Raw genomic sequence first — 16813 nt, 5'->3', positions numbered from 1 at the left:
GTATTGGCCACAGGCTGCAAGGTGCTGAGGTAAAAGCACCTCAGCTTCCATGATGAGAACTGCATCAGTTTCACCCATCACCTTGCCAGCTGGTGCCAATGCAGCTTTTTACAACATCACAGTTTATCACCAAACTCTGGTGTTTGGAAGCCTCTGCCACCTGGTTGGTTTTTGAGGACTTCCACAGATGTTGCTTAGGGCACTGTCAAATTTCCACATTGTTCAGTGGTTTCAAACCCATCCTGAAGCAGATACACATTACCTGTAGAGAGAGGACTTGATTTTCATTGTTTATTCCCCCCCCCCCCGCTTCTTTCTATCTTAGGTCAAAACCTTGGAATACATCAAGAAGCAAAGCAAACACCCTGAGCTGAGCCATTTTACCGATCTGGCTGCAAGACTTCCTCTGCAGTCAAGGACCTGACAAATCATAGCCTCCTGAACTTGGATGTACTGGAGGGTCCTTCTCTAAGGCCTATAAACCCCCCCCCCCCCCAGGCTGCATCTTAGGCTATTATCGGAGTTCAATATCTTTTTTTCATTTTGTAGAGTCCCTTGGTGCGTGACAGATTTATTTGGTCAGAGACAGAAGGAAAATGTGTCCTGACAGTGCCATCATTTTTGAAATGAGGTTTTGTTTCCCCACTGCACAGCCACTAACCATTAAAAGGTGATTTAAATGCTAACTGGGGGTCGGTGAAACAGTATCTTACAATTTCAGACTGGAAATAACTTTTCTATCCAAATCTGATGGGGCTGTAAAGAAAAGAGGAGAGATAACTTGTGCCAGCATGTTTGAGCAATGTCTTTTGAGTGCTGCAGCCTTTGAAAGATGGGCTTGTACATCTGATTAACAGGGAGCTGTTACTCAGCGTTCCTCTTGAATATACCTCTCAGAACACCTTGCTGTTGGTGTTTTTTTTTTATTTATTTTAAAGCATCATGTAAATGGAGAGATTCTTGAGCGTTTGTGGTAGACCTTGAGAAATACTTGGAAGCAAATGTGTCCGGGAAGCTTTGGTGGCTAAGCTCAAAATGCATCACTGTATTTAAAAAAAGATCTAATCATGGATACATCACATTTGTATTCATTCCCATTACCGAACTTTGCAAGCAGTGCTTAGCCTGCTATTTTGTAATCATTAGGCACACTTATTATTATGCTGCATAACCCAGCCTTCATTTGCCTTTTGATTGTAAGCCCATGTGAGCAGCTTGAGCTTTTTATAAAAAAATTCTTTAAATTACTGGTTAACACATCCCTTTGAGAATGGGTGAGCAGCGTATTAAAATGGATGGGATGTACCTTTTTCCAGTTCAGCACCAGCAATGTACATGATGCCTTAGAGAGGCAAAAATGGAAATGTCCCTGCCTGCAAAGAGCTTGCTCTTTCCAAATAGACAATTTGGGGAAACACAGGAAAGATGAATGCGGACAGATGTGATCAAATAAGGTACACTGAAAGCCATGCAGAGAAGGTGAGTTTTGAGGAGGGATCTGAGAAGGAAAAGAGGTAATGCTCATATAAAGACCACACCTCTGTTTGAGAAAGTTTCACATACAGGGCCAGAAAGGGAGCATAATTGTTTATTTTGAGGTTTTTGAACCAGCCCTTGAACTAAACGATTCTCTAGGTGGTTTAGCACAAGTTGTTGTAATACGAAAGCTCACCTCTGCAAACCCAGGTCATGAGACGAGCCTGCGGGATTAAGCCAAAGGCTCATTTAGTCCAGCCTCCTGTTCTCACAGTGGCCAACCAATGCCAATGGGAACCCCCAATCAGGACATCGCTCTCCCCAGCAACCAGTATTCTGAGGCATACAAGCTCCAGCAGTGGAGGTAGAATGTAAAGGCTTGGCAGCCTTTAATTCTATGGCTTATGGCACAAGCCAGTGTGTACCTCCCTTTGGTTTCATAGCTCAAGAACACTGGGAGGTTGCAGCAGAGTTGTCCTTTCTGGCATTGAGGGAGGAAGCAAGGTCCCTGCAGCTGCTCTTGACTTGCTGTGATATTCTTCCCAGAAGGCAAAGGCTCCAGCCTCCCAGTGACCCTTGGTTGCCCTGACCATTGGCAGAGTCCAGTGTGCCTCCCTTTGGCTCTGCAGTACCAGGGAATCTGGCTGCTACATCAGGCCTGTGTTAAACAGCAAGTGGCCTTTGTGTAGCTGAGGGTGCAGGAACTGGGGTAGCAGAGGTGACAGTGAGAAGCCAGGGCCAAAACAGGGTGTAGTAATATTGTGAAGAGCTTTAAAAGGGTAAGGGGCACAATTACTAGAGTATCCCTGCAATGTCCTTAAGGATAACTCTGCTGGCCAGACCTTTTCATTTTCAAGAAAAAAAGTTGAGATTTGGTGGTCCTGTATGGTAAGAGGTTTCTGCTACAATAAAGTACTGTGCACAGTGCCCTTTGGTGGCATCGCTGCCATGAGGTCACTGCATGGTATTGCATGTCCTTGCAGGAGCAAACGTATTTGTTGCTGGTGTTGCATTGGAAATATCAGCCATAGAGGTTTCCTCGTAATTCTGTTTAAACAAATGGAATCCCACCCATGCTCAGTGGAACATGGAGAGAAACATAATGAAAGACAAGTTGTTTAAGCTGTCTGTCTGCAAGCTTTGCTTATACAATGAGTCGTGTAGGAAGGAGCACCATGCATCTGAGGACAGAAGAAAACGAGGCAGAGAACAAGGATGCTAGAAACTAGGAATGAGTTCAAAAACTGGACAAATCAAAGTCAGCTGCTGTTAAGGGAGTGGTTGCTAGGGGCTTAGTAAGTGCGTAGTGTACAAAAGGGAGGGGGATGATGAGACTTGCTGAGCCATTTTGCCAAGCAGAATTCTACTGCCTTAGTAATAGAGCCACCAAGGAAGCTGTGGGCAGAAAGCTGAGGGGAAGCTATTATGCTTGCAGAACAAGCAAACATCTTTTGGGCACAATGCAATTTGGATGCATCACCATTGCCATGTGAGGACAAAATAGATTGCAGTAGGTGGAGGGGAAGGGATGGGTGTGATCTGGCATATTTGCAGATGAACCAACTCACAAGTCAGTTGGGCAAACCCAATGCAGAATGTTTTATGCAAACAAGCAACATGGGACTTCATGGCTTCTAGACTAAAGTTGTTGTTTTTAAATGGCAGCTCTAATGGGAATATAGATCTATTAAATATTGGGGTTTGGAACTATTGCAGATATCTGGCCACCTATGAGGTAGGTTGCCAGCTTGGTGGAGGGGGGGGGGGGCAAGAGCAGGTCTGCTCTTGTGCCTTTGAAAGGTTTGATATTCAGAGTTCAGGAACTTGAGGCTTTGCTAGATATAGAGGGGGGAAATCAGTTGCTGCTTCCTGCAGACCAAACTGCTCTTAAAGAGACAGGGACAGGTGCAGCTTCAACAGCTGGCAAGCCAACAGAAGGATAGGTAAATCCTATCGACCCCCTGGCTGAGGCAGTAGAGACTTGCCAGTGCCCAACCGTCGCTCATACTGTCAATCTTTCTGCAACCCTCAGCATACTAGCATCAACTCTCATCAAAACTGCCAATCACCACTTAATTAGAACTGCTTTCTGTTTTCTTGAGTGCGGCTTTATGCTTGTGAGGATTCTGGACACTCCAGATGTTGTTGGACTCTTAACTTCTGACAGCCCAGCTTAGCCAATGGGCAGGAGTGAGGAGTGTTGCTGTGGTCCAGCCACAGCCCCTTTGGGGCAACCCAGAAACTGCATGCTGGCGGTGGGCGGGACCAGAGGAAAAGTAGGCAGAGTGACTAATGCAAATTTTACCTTTGCACAGTAGGCTAGTTTCTATGCACACTCCCCCCTCCATTCAGAAAAGCAAGGTGTAACATGTAAACAAGCAGCTTGCGTATTGGAACTCTTCCTACCATGCAGGGTAGGGGTTATACAGTGCAGGCTGGAACAGGACCGGCTTGTGATCTCGATTTGTAACATACAGCAATGTCATGAGTTTCCTGTTCATTGTGACATCAACTCATGATACAGTAAGAGCCATGGCTGTTTTCCCCAGCTAATTCTTTTCAGGGGAAAAAGATGCAGTGCAGCTCTGGCATGGCTTCAGCTTGAACCGAGAACAAGCTTACAAAAGAAGGGCCTGTTTTAACTTTCCTTGCCCTGTCCACTCAGAAGATTCCCATTCACCCCCCACCAAAGAGAAAAAGATGCAAGTTCCCTGTATCTTTCTCCCTACAGATAAAACAGTAGATGGATGGGAGAGTGGGATTACTGCTGACAAGGAAGGACAGTTCCCAGACCCAAAGCTACTCGTAGCTATTTCACCTACCTCCACCACCCAGTCATTTCAGCTTAACAGCAGGTGAACATCAGGTGAAACTAATACAATGAATAACATAAGAAACAAAAGCAGCAATAAAATGTAATTAAAAGTCACTATGAATATTTACTGTGATGGATGTGCCGCCTTCAACCACAAACCCACAGACATGGCACGGATCACCTGAAGCTTTGCAGACCACTGATGGCCCACAGAGCAGTTTGGGAACCCCTGACTGTACCTAGAAAGCAACTACGACGAAAAAGTTCTGTGATTATTCCAAAAAGGGGTGGATTGTATTTTGAGACATCTCATGCCAACTATTGGTTGTGGATTTTTATTTTTATTTTAAAAAATAACCGACTTAGACATGGAAGCCCTGGATGCTGGAAGTATCCCAAACGCTCTGTGAAACCTGAAGGGGACACTGCTGCACAAATCATTTTATGCATGGCTTTTCATAAAGTCTCTTGAAGACTGACCAAGTCAGATGACGCAGGGTTTCAAGTGCACTGCTTATTTAAATTGTACTTTGCGTGTTCTCCTGACTATCGGGCAACAGATGTGTCAATCAAAAGGCAGCAGTCGACATTTCATTTCTGGACATCTTTTGTTCAGCTTTTTGGGAGCATGATAAGACATAGTTAACCCAGCTTCTGCTGCTTCAGCCTGTTCAGACCCATGTCTCTCCTGAACTCTTTAGCTGTGGGCATTCTGTCACTACAGTGGTACCTCTGGTTACATACGCTTCAGGTTACAGACTCCGCTAACCCAGAAATAGTACCTCAGGATAAGAACTTTGCTTCAGGATGAGAACAGAAATCGTGCTCTGGCGGCGTGGCGGCAGCAGGAGGCCCCATTAGCTAAAGTGGTGCTTCAGGTTAAGAACAGTTTCAGGTTAAGAACAGACCTCCGGAACGAATTAACTTAACCCGAGGTACCACTGTACTGTGGGTCTAATCCCAGTGCTCCGGGCTACTGAAAAGTAAGCTTGGAAGCAAAGGGTGCCAGGGTGAACAGACAATCCATTAAATGACCAATAACTTCATGTCCATTCCTCCTCCAACAACTAGTCTAATGAACATTTCAAAAATGAAGTTGGACATTTACAAACACCAGCTGCCAAAAGTAATGGGATAAAGATATCTGAGATTTTTTTACCTGTCTGAAACACGAGCGAATCCAATGATTTTGTTGAGAGGTCATTTAGCCACCAAATTTTTTTTAGAAATCTGATGCCTACTGGCATTCTTAGTCATTCCAACAAATGTTGTTCTCCCCGACCCCTCCCCCAGAAGAAGCACTGTTAAGGAAACCAAACATGATTTAGGAAAGCCTCCCTGATAGTTCAGTCTTCAAATTTTATAGATCTTGATGCAAATTTATCTATGTGCACCTGCTTCTGAATGGGAGGCTGAAATCCAAGGCCGATGCCTCTGTGGTGCTTCCAAGCTAACGCCTTCTCAAATTCAGTCTGTAGCTTCTGCTGCAGGTTCTGCTCTTTGCTCTTGTCCAAAGCCATGTTCAGCTTGGAGGCATGTGCTGGAGGACCTTGGACTGGTACAGGACCCTTCTTAAATCCACCCATCAGCCGGAGGAACTTGGTTTTTTGCTCTGAATTTTCAAAGGTTGCTGTGGTCCACTGGCCAAAATGGACATCCTGAAATGCAAGGCACAAGTGTGGATTAGTGCCCCAAAGGACCTAAATCAAGTTTATTAGCCAACCAAATGCAGGTTATAGCCAAAGAAGGAAAACAGGAGAACAGTGTGATGCAGGGGTACATGTTCACAGTGCTCCAACTCAACCACTAAGATTGTCTGATGGTGGTTCCTCACATCCCTGAGGTTCAGTCAGCCTTTACTAGGGACCAAGCCCTTAGTGTGGCAGGCCCTGCCCTATGGAACTCCCTGCCACCAGAGGATTGACAGGAATCCCCCCCCCCCCCGCGCCTCCTTTCAGATGTTTCCTGAAAACTCTTAACACAGACAGGCCTCTGAAATGTTCATTTTTCTATCCTCTTCCCACTCATTTTTATTGATCTTACTGCAATTTCGTATGGTGTCTACTATTTTGCTGTATTCTTATGAAATGTAGAATCTATATTTTTTTTTTAAAAAATGTACTGGGCACTGCACTGTCTTTTCATGCTAGAAGATGGCACATGCCTTATGGCCTGAGCAAGACAGCAAAGGTTGCATCTCAGTAAGCATACCTTCTGCAAAGTACAGGATTGTCTATATAAATATATCAATGCAAATAAGTGAGGAAGGTGCAGGCGGCAGAGAGGCACAGGCCAGAACTAGTAACAGCTTAGCGCAGGCGTGAGGACCATTTGGCCCTCCAGATTGCTGCTGAACAACAATTCCCAACAGCCCCAGCCAGTACAAGCAATGGTCGGGGATGGTGAGTGTTGTAGTTCTGCAGTATCTGGAGGGTTAGAGATTCCCCACACCAGGCTCAGTGGTAGAGTATGTGCTTTGCAGACAGAGGTTCCCAGACTCAAATGCTTTAAAAGGGTCAGGAAGCAGGAGATGGGGAAGACGCCCTTTTCTGAGACCTGAAGAGCCACGGCCAGTCAGAATAGCTAATACTGGGCTAGATGAACAATAAGGCAGCTTCCTATGCATCTATTTAGTTATGAATCACTTCCCTTAAAACAGTCCAAAGCCACTTAATAGTAAAAACATCAAGACAATAAAAGTGTTGTGTTCAAACAATTTCAAGTCCAACACAAATAAAGATTGGGATTACAATCTCCCTTTAAGTGGCTCGTTTGGAAGAGGAAACGGGTGCCAAAGAAGACAAGTGAGACAGTGCCTATCTGATATGTAAAGAGAGGGAGTTACAAAGCGTAGGTGCCATGCTAAAGGCCTGATTCCTGCATTGTACGATGTCCAGATAAGGTGGTATCTGGAGGAGGGCCTCACCTGCAGAGCGCAGTGCTCTGTTGGGTATACAAGAGGGAGAGATGATTCAAGAGAATAAATGTTCTCCTTGTTTTGCCCTTCCTTTCCATCCCCCTCCCCACATTTACGCACACATGCATTGCCTCTCCCTCTCACCCTCCCCAATCCCTCCCCCTGCTTCCTCTCACCATCAGTAGGTGACAGCAACAGCAGTCAAAACAAAAGAGGCAGCAACAGCCCTCCAGGCATTCCCAGGGAACCAACAGAAAGACAGGAGTCCTACGGGAGATGTTCTCTGAACCACTGCCTTCTGATTTTTCATTTCCTACCATGCCCAACTCTTCTTTCCAATTGTCTAGACTTCCTCCATTCTCAGCTTCTGCACCCAGACATGTCAGCTTACAAACAATTAATTCTACTTAGCGGTGGTGGTGGTGAGATTCGTGCAGGCGTAAGAACAGCTTTTCCAAACCCTGCAATTTTGGAGGTTAACTCTGAGCAGCTCTCCAACATGTCTTTATTTTTCCCTACCCTTTTTAGCTGGCTTTTTGTGAAGCTTGCCATTGGGCTCTGTCACTCCTGTTCTTCCAGGTGCTAATGCATTCTGATAGGCCGTCACCAAGGGATTGGGATTCCCTGCATAAATGTCAGCTGGAGGACAACTCTACAGCCATCTAGACATTTGCACATTTAAAGCACAACTGGGCATTTACAAAAAAACCCCAAACTGTCCAGCTTCCTTCACCTGAAATACCTTACAACTCTTTTAGAGGTTGCAAGCATCCACCTGGCATTCCAGTTTTAACGACAAGCTGAAACATTTGCAGAGGAGGATGACCACGATGGAAACCAAGCCTTATGAGAAATAGTTGAAGGAGCTGGGTATGTTTAGCCTGAAGAGAAGACTTGAGAGGAAACAGACACCTTTAAATATCTGAAGAGGTGTCAAATGAAGATGGAGCAAGTTTGTTTTCTGCTGCTCTAGACCAGGCTTCCTCAAACTTGGCCCTCCAGATGTTTTGAGACTACAATCCCCATCATCCCTTACCACTGGTCCTGCTAGCTAAGGATCATGGGAGTTGTAGGCCAAAAATCATCTGGAGGGCCGAGTTTGAAGAAGCCTGCTCTAGATGGTAGAATCTATACCAATGGATTCAGATTACAAGAAAGAAGATTCCAACCAAACATAGTTTGAAGGTACCTCGAGGTTCATCTAGTCCAATCCTCTGCAATGCAACAATCTTTTGCCCAATGTGGCGCTTGAACCCACAATCCTGAGATGAATAGTGTCATCCTCTACCAACTGAGCTATCCTAGCAGTCGCTAGGAATAACTTTCTGATGGTAAGACCTATTTGACGGGGATATGGGCTATCTTGGAAGGTGCTGGACTCTCCTTCACTGGAGGCTTATAAACAGATGTTGAATGGCCATCTGTCAGGGGTTCTTTAGCTGTGATTCCTGCACTGCTGAGGGTTGAACTAGATGGCCCTTGGGGGTTCCTTCCACCTCTACAATTCTATGATACTATAACTGAATAGGACTAGCCAGGGCAGCAAATGTAGTCTACCATCCAGGCAGTGACCAGAGGCAGACCAGCTTATTTTCAGCACATACCTTTAGACTAGGCATACCTTCACTGTCAGAGGCACTACGCCTCTGAATATCAGTTAGTGGGAATCACAAACGGGGAGAGTACAGTTCAGCTCCTGCTTGCATGGTTCCAACAGGCATCTGGATGTTGTCCATTGAGAGAGCAGGATGCTGGATCAGTTGGGCCACTGGCCTGATCCAACAGAGGCCCTTATGCTTTTACACAGAAGTGATAATTCAGAGAGGAAATCTGTCATGTGTGAAGTGGCCCTTTGAGACAGCTGGACTTCTAATGTGAGCAGATGCCAATCGATACCCAAGATGGCCTATTCACCTGAAGTACAGAAACCTTTTAACACCCCTCTTGGCAATTTAAGACTCAATTTCCCCATCTAAGTCAGCAAACACAGAGAACCTCAATTGTGCCATTACTCCAGCTCCCAAGACAGGCTAGCTCATTTCCGTCAGGGATTTGGGGACCACATTCTTCAAAGGGGGCAACTGCCTCCTGCAGTTAAGAGTATTAGATGGTGCAGTCCACTAAATGCAGGGAAAAGGTAGGCTCCCTCAGATTCTCTACCTCTGACTGGTCATCTTTTGCAGTCATGGAGAAAAGAAACATGGCAGTGCTAATCAGAGCGTGAGAGCTATGTCCAAGGGCTAGTGTTATTTATATTCCACAGCAAACAGAAACAAACAAACACACAAAAATTCTACAGCAAAGATATCACAACTAATTCCATTAAGGGACTATCGGAGCAAAAATGCTATTTTTCAGGATTAACAACTGGAATCACAGTTTTCTGGAGGTCAGAGTGCTCTGGTTTCAGCATCTCTAAAGACTGGACTCATTTGTTCTACAGCATGACCTCAAGTTTCCAATCAGATGAGAGATTGGCGTGCCAAACCACAGACATGACTAGCATCGCAAGTCAACCACAGTGCAGGGCTGCTTTGTCCTAGCTACCTGGGCTCTTGCAGAGCTCGTGCTTACCGATTCTCCCTCTTCCTTGACAGTCTTCATTTTGCCAGATTCCCTGTCAATCTCTTCTTGGAGAGCCTGCCGTCTCAACTGGCATGGAAAAATGGGGAAAATATGCGCATGAGGGCAAAAAAATATTGTTTGATTGTAAAACTGCTTAGAAACGTCAAGAAGTTAAGGGGAGAAGTGTCCAAAATGTTACTTGCAGGAAAGAAAAGGCACAATTTCAACCCTTTTACGCATACAAGAATTTGCGAAGGTAAAAAGCATCTGCAAGACAAGCAGTTCTCAAAATACACAAATGCAGAGAAAGAATGTTTTACAGACTGGGAGGCTGCATTTACTTGGCTCTGAGAACACTGCAGGTAGTGGATGACCTCAAACTGTGTACATGGAAAAGAGTGGCAATGAAGGAGGGATGATAAAATACCCATGGAAACAATCAGACATTTTGAACCCCTTTGGCATTATCCAGTTGCCCTCCCCAGCCAGCTACTCCAGTTTCAAAATTCCCTTGCATCAGAGATGGGCAACCTTCCCAGTGCCTCCTGGATACATTTCCAGAGTGCTTGAAATACCACTCTCCTGTTCTAAAGTAGGTGCCTGTTGCCATAAAAAAAAAAAAAATGCAAGCAAGCTTGACAAAACAAAGCTGGCTTATCAGGAAGACCAGGAAACAAGAAAAGAAGAGCAGGTGGAGGTGGGGAGAGGACAAATCTGAAAGCCTCAGGACTTCTAAGCTCATCTCATTCACAAAGAACCAACACATTTGAATCCAGCACTTGGGGAGTAAGGCTGGCTTTGCACATCTGATGCTGTGCCCAGAATTACAGAACTACCACAGAGCAAGAATAGGTGGCCAAAGCAGCAGAACTGCAGGTGGTGCCTGAAGCTGAGTCCTTCCATGGTTAGAGTCGTGAAACACAATTATCTGCTAGATAACAGGCCCCCTTCTTGATACAATTCTCAATTTACAGAGGATCATACAATCTTATCCTAAAACCACCACTTCTCTCACACTGGAGTTGCCCAAACAACACCTTGGTTCAGATGATCAATTAAACTACAGTTTATGGGGTATACGTGACTGGTGGGAACAAGCTGTGTCAACTCTGAGGCTGCATTCTCTCGCTTCCCACTCTTCCATCTTTGTACGAGAAGTGGAAGAGGGGACCGTGTGAGCCCAAAACTCATCACAGTTTGATTGTCTAAACTATGGCTGATCAATCAGTGACTGTTTTGTATGTGAAATGCTTTAAACACAGATGTTCTTGTGGAAAATGTGGTATATAAATCAAGTGATAATGACTAGGAGCATAATCCACAACCTACATAAGTCTGAGCCACATAGTCACTAACCCGAAAACCACATAGTCACTAACTGGGAAGCAGCACATAAAAGTCTGGCATAGCCCAAGATGGGCATCCCGAGAGGGCAGGACATGCAGATGAGATCCTGCTTCATCACGTCCATGTGAGCCAAACACAGAACATTATCCAAATCAGCCTAATATGTGCCACAATAAGACTCCAAAAGAGCCACAAAAGAATAAGGTTGTACCTTGTCTATTTGTATTTCGTCACAGTTTCCTTTCTTAAATGCCACCACTTTTATTTCTTCATCCCCTTCCTGAAAAACAAGAGTGCACATTTTGAGTATCACCGGGAAAACCCGCTCATGTTTAAGCGTGATATGGTTAGCATTCCACATTATACCAAAAGAATGGTATAAAAATGGAAGATTAAAGCCACAGAGTGGCTATTGGAGCCCTGCCATCTTTTCATGAAGTTACTGGTAGCCATGGCCAAGATAAGATCAGACCAAAAGCTCCTGTAGCCCAACATTCTCTTCCCACAGTGGCCAAAAAGATGGCGAAGGGAAGTCCACAAACAGGAGTACAGTGGTACCTTGGGTTACACACACTTCAGGTTACATGTGCTTCAGGTTACAGACTCCGCTAACCCAGAAATAGTACCTTGGGTTAAGAACTTTGCTTCAGGATGAGAACAGAAATCGTGCTCCGGCAGCATGACGGCAACAGGAGGCCCCATTAGCTAAAGTGGTGCTTGAGGTTAAGAATAGTTTCAGGTTAAGAACGGACCTCCGGAACGAATTAAGTACCTAACCCGAGGTACTACTGTACAAAAAACACCCTCACACTTGTGATCTCCAGCAACTGGTGTCTGAATGCACACTACCTCTGATACTGGAAGCAAGAAAGCTAAAATATGCCTATTAGTCACCAACAGCCTTATCCTTCACAAATTTGTCTGATCCCCCTTTAAGGCTGTCCAAATTGGTGGGTATCACATTATTGTGGTAGTAGAGAAAGAACAGATAACTGAAAGGAGAGGTGATAACCGCCCCAAAGAACGTGTGGCGTAGTGCTTGGAACGTCAGACTAGGACCTGAGAGACCAGGGTTCAAATACCCACTCAAACATGAGTGAGGATTTGAAATCCCCACTTCTTACATTCCTCCATTTTAAGAACTGTGTATTTATTTCTACTCTCTGCTTTCAAGTTTATTGATCCTGTCCTCTTATCCCAAAAGTCTTTGGTGAGGAGCTTTATGACAAAAGGTTTTCAAAAATTTAAAGACACAATGTTGACTGGGTCACCCCTACTTACATTCTCAAAGAATGCTAAAAGTTTCAAATCCTCATTCAGCCATGAATTTTGGGTGAACTACACTTTCCCAGCCCAACCCAACCTACCTAGAGGTCCCGGGCCCTAAGGAAGTTAGATTAGCCTCAACCAGAGCCAGGGCCTTTCCAACACTGGCTCCGGCCTGGAGGAACGCTCTGTCTCATGAGACAAGGACCCTGCAGGATCGGATTTCTTTCCACAGGGCCTGTAAGACAGAGTTGTTCCGCCTGGCCTTTGGCTTTGAATCAATTTGATTCCCTCCCCCTTTTTCTTTTTTCCTTTCTCCTCCTGTGAAGAGAAATCTTACTGTTTTAATGTAGTATTTTAATCTTGTTTTTAAGTTGTATTTTAATCAACTTGTTTTTATTATTGGTTGTTAACCACCCTGAGCCCGGTCTTGGCTGGGGAGGGCGGGGTATAAATAAAATTTATTATTATTATTATCCCATCAGGCACTCGTGATGCTAAAATGGGGGCAGGGGAGGGCAAGGGAGAGGGAAGCAGAATCACACATGACACTCTGACCTTACTGGAGGACAGGTGGGATAAAAACAAACTACATAAGAAATGGCAAATAGCAAGTTCTATTTAGAAGCTACCTTTGCTTCTTGTTTAATCTTTGCTTTCTTGAAACTGGGCTCTTCTTCACAGGCTTTGGCGCCTCTGTTCTCCCGGTCCTTCTTCTTTTTCTTCTTGATGTGCTGCCTGCTGTCATTTTCAGATCTGCCATCTTCCCAGCTCACTACATGGTCTTGCGCCTTTTTGGATTTGGGGGCGTTCTTAGTCCTCTTTGTTGCTGACCAGCTCTCATTTGTAGCCACATCTCCATCATCCTCCAAGAGAGCTGGATGATTGCTTGCAACTTTGGTTTGGGTTTTCCTCTTCTTCATTTTCTTCTTCTTCACTTTGCTGTCTCGTTCAGAGTTTGAGATCAGACCTGTTTTCTCCTTGCCATTGCTTGGCTTTGTTTTAGATTTTTGTTTTGGTTGGCTTTCAATAGAAACACAAGACTGATTTTCTTGGTTATCCTCTGATGTCAGAAGAGGTTGCTTTCTTTTCTTTTTCTTCCTCTTCTTCTTCATTACTTTGCTTTCTTCTTCTGATACATTGGCTATGCCCTCTAGATGCTGTTGAAAACCAAGAGCTCTCCTCTTGCAACCAAATTCTTCTTCTAACTGGTGTACAGTGTTGGTAATACCTTTTTCTTTTAAGCAGCAAACTTTTTTTTTCATTACAATATCCCTGTCACCTGCAGCATTTTGGACAAGAGTCTGAAACATTGTCTCCTGGGAAATGGTTTTTTGTTTTTTGGAGACGTGTTTTACAGGCTCATCCTCATCTTCTCCACTAAGTTGTATCACACAGTGAGCAAGTTTGGTTTTTTTCTTCTTCTTCTTTTTCTTTGCAGGAAATCCATCACCAACTCCATCACTGTCTGGAATATCCCTTTTGCGTTTCTTACTAATGAAAAAAGGGGCTTCCTGCTGTTCTATTGGCAGCTCTTTACTAGAAAACTCACAATCACCATCTTGATTACAAGAAAATCTTTGTGTTCCTTTTCTCTTGAGCTTCTTAGGCATTTCATCAGTTTCTTTTAATAATTCTGAATCTGAACTGCTTTCTATAACAATAGGAAGGTTTGTACAACCTTTGCTCTTCAATTTGGAAGCATTTTTCTTCATTGAATCTATCTGATCTGAACCCTCTCCATTTACCAAGCGCTTCTTTTTCTTTGCCTTGACTTTGGTTTGTAAATCATAATAGCCATTTTCTTCTATTATAACAGCTGCCTGGTTTCTAACCATAGCGTTAACTTTAATATTTATCTGCACAGATCTATCAGTTTTGTTGCTTGCATCCTTTATGACTATTCTGAAAAACAAAAAGCAGGCACCCATTTACCAAGTAGTAACTTACCACAGTTGGTATCATTATAGTTTAGCAAGATGTATACAAGCTTAGCTTTCCTCCAGGTTTGTGTGTTCCTCTCTCCCTTCTCCCATGAGAATAATGCTTTTTTGCTGAAACACATTAGGCTACTAATAATTTATCAGCAACTTGAGACATGCTCTCTCTTTTTTGGCAGCTATTTCCATGCTTGACACATTTTCTGCTGCAGGGGAAGGAGATGATCTCTACACTCTTAAATAAGTTAAATAAGTAGCACTGTCCTTCACTGCAAGCAATTCCAGTGACATTCTTTGTTACAGCGGACTGTGGGCATACAGCCAAATTAGAGAGCTTTAAATGGGAATTATGCAATTTCATGAACGATAGGGTGGTCAATGGCAACTAGTCATGATTTCTGTATGTACTACATCCAGAATCAGAGGCAACAGGCCTCTGAATGAATGAATGAGGCGACAACAACAGGAGTGTTTTTACTCTCATGTCCTGCTTGCCACAGGCATCCCAATGGCTGCTGTAAATATAAGATGCCTTCCAACCCTACAATTCTATGATAGTTGGGCACTTGGGCTGATCCAGCATGGCTCCTCCTGTGCTCTTATATTTAACAGTGCAAAAGGAGTCAGACAGGAAGGTATACAGAAATAAATAGTGTTAAAGGCACATATTCACGAACACTTCATACATATTGGGTCTCTTTCCCCCCATCTTATCACACATCTCCATGTGGACAAACAATATGCGTTCCCACCCTTCTTTACTAAGTAAGATTTCTTCCTTTTCCTTCACCACAAGGTGACTTACAGCAATAAAATGTGTAATTATAAGTCAAATAAAACAGTTACAACCCTATGCAAGTGTCAAGATAATCGAAAACAGTTCCACATAGAAAACAATTAAAAACAACTTCGTATTAAAACAAACAAACACAGATAAAAATAGTCCCGATGCAGGCTGGAATAAGGACCTCAGTTTAAAAGGCTTGTTGGATGGTCAACAAGACAACAGATGCCAAAAAGACATCAGAGGCAGCACTTGCCTAGTAGTTAATGGCAGAGAGTTCAAAAGGGGGGATGCCACCACGCTAAAGGCCCTGTGGGACAGACCTCCTGTAAAGATCGTACCTGCATGAGGCCCTCTTCTGAAGAGCACAGTGGCTGGCTGGGCATATATGGGGTGTGACAATCTTTTAGGTATCCTGGTCTCAAACCAGGAGCGGCAACAGAAGAACAAGTCTTTTCTGTAGTTGCTCTGTACAGAGGCTTATTTATTTTTCATACAATTTATACACTGCTTGTTCGTTCTTTTTAAAGCTGTTTACAAAAAGACAAAACAATAAAATCGAAAAGTAAATAAATCATGACCATGCTTTTAAAACCATACTTTGTTCTAAAACCATACTTTGTTGCATCTCTTTAGGCGTGCAGAATTGAGTCAGTGCCTCATATGCTTCTGGCTTGCACTCTTTATAAAAAGATTTGAGGTTATTACCCCTCTATTATTGTCTACGCTGGGTTGCCCAACCGCTGCTACTGTCCCCTTTCTTTTAGCAGATCAAGATGATCAGGTGACAGCAAAAACTGCAAGGTTTTTAGCGGGGGCAATTAGAATAAGGTCTATTATTTGATTATTGATGTAACCTCCCCAAAAATGTATTTTCTATAGTTAAGTTTTCACCTCTCTCGTCAGTATGCTTTATTTTATTTTATTGCTATGACTAGTGGCTGATGCAAAATAAAGATTCTTCTGATTCTGATCAGGTGAAAATGTTTCTCTTCTCCCAGGCCTTTAGCTACTTAAACCACCTGTGTATGTGTGTGTGATTATTTTGTTTATTACGTTACGTATTCCTGCGTTGTTGTTGCTTTTTCTGCCGCCTTAAGACCCTCGGATGAAGGACGGTATAAAAAAATAAATGAAACTTAATGACATGGACATCAGGACTCTCCTAATCTTGCTGGACTCCCTACTCCTCCCACGGCAGCCTCGGCCATGAGCCACGCGGCCTGGGAGTGAGAAGAGCCGGGAGGCCGGCAGCATCTGGAAGGCCGCAGTTGTCCCCCCCCCCTCCACCGCTGCTTGGGGGTCACGGGCCTCCCAGCCCTACGGAAGCCAAAGCCTCCCCTCACCCCACAGAAACCGACCCCTCCCTCTAGCCTTCTCCCCCCCCCCCCACCGCCACTCACCTGTCCTGAGGAAGGAAAGCGGGGCCCGTTGGCCTGCCTGCCTCCTCCTACGACCCCAGCTCCTTCCCTCCCCTACCTGGGCGCCGCTTCTTCGAAAGCCGCGAAAACACTTCGCCTCGCTCGGCCTGACCCGGAAAGGAAAACAGGCGCCGCGGCCTAGCGGGGAAACCGCCGCTGGGCGCCCGCGGCTTTGAGGTTGCCTAGCAACCGCTCCCCTTTCCTCCTGCTGCCGCGGCTGCTATGGAGGAACTCCCGGCCCCCAACCTCTGGGAGCAAATCTGCGCAGGTGGGAGACCCTCC

The 16813-nt window shown here is 44.6% G+C and overlaps 3 protein-coding genes across 11 annotated transcripts in view; 2 read left to right on the top strand and 1 right to left on the bottom strand.

The window, feature by feature from the left end:
* VPS35L (VPS35 endosomal protein sorting factor like) overlaps positions 1 to 901 on the top strand; it is an 80392-nt gene extending 79491 nt beyond the window's left edge. For all 4 annotated transcript variants that reach the window (XM_080980983.1, XM_080980980.1, XM_080980982.1 and 1 more), the window contains exon 31: positions 326 to 901. In XM_080980983.1, coding sequence (XP_080837109.1) covers positions 326 to 424 — 99 coding nt within the window. In that variant the 3' untranslated portion in view covers positions 425 to 901. The remainder of the gene's footprint in view (positions 1 to 325) is intronic.
* Positions 902 to 1568: 667 nt separating this feature from the next.
* On the bottom strand, positions 1569 to 16713 carry KNOP1 (lysine rich nucleolar protein 1). 4 transcript variants are annotated; one of them, XR_013979428.1, is made up of 6 exons: positions 16514 to 16667; positions 13019 to 14291; positions 11332 to 11400; positions 9783 to 9860; positions 5533 to 5949; positions 1569 to 3099 (listed from the first exon to the last, which is right to left on the bottom strand). XR_013979428.1 is itself a non-coding variant. In XM_080981088.1 (6 exons), exons 3-6 carry the CDS (start codon positions 14222 to 14224, stop codon positions 5638 to 5640), a joined length of 1665 nt encoding a protein of 554 aa, XP_080837214.1. In that variant the 5' UTR covers positions 14225 to 14291; positions 15452 to 15640; positions 16514 to 16642; the 3' UTR covers positions 4613 to 5637. The 4 variants fall into 4 exon arrangements, 3 of the variants coding, with proteins under 3 accessions (XP_080837214.1, XP_080837215.1, XP_080837213.1); XM_080981088.1 differs by lacking the exon at positions 1569 to 3099 and adding an exon at positions 15452 to 15640 and having other exon boundaries at positions 4613 to 5949; positions 16514 to 16642; XM_080981089.1 differs by lacking the exon at positions 1569 to 3099 and having other exon boundaries at positions 4613 to 5949; positions 16590 to 16713.
* Positions 16666 to 16813, top strand: part of IQCK (IQ motif containing K) — a 35080-nt gene continuing 34932 nt past the window's right edge. For all 3 annotated transcript variants that reach the window (XM_080981252.1, XM_080981253.1, XM_080981250.1), the window contains exon 1: positions 16666 to 16799. In XM_080981252.1, coding sequence (XP_080837378.1) covers positions 16754 to 16799 — 46 coding nt within the window. In that variant the 5' untranslated portion in view covers positions 16666 to 16753. The remainder of the gene's footprint in view (positions 16800 to 16813) is intronic.

This window comes from Podarcis pityusensis (assembly GCF_964106645.2).
Source record: "Podarcis pityusensis genome assembly, chromosome: 14".
Taxonomy (NCBI): Eukaryota; Metazoa; Chordata; class Lepidosauria; order Squamata; family Lacertidae; genus Podarcis; species Podarcis pityusensis.
Note: the sequence above shows the minus strand (reverse complement) of the source record. Positions and strands in the feature narration are given on the sequence as shown.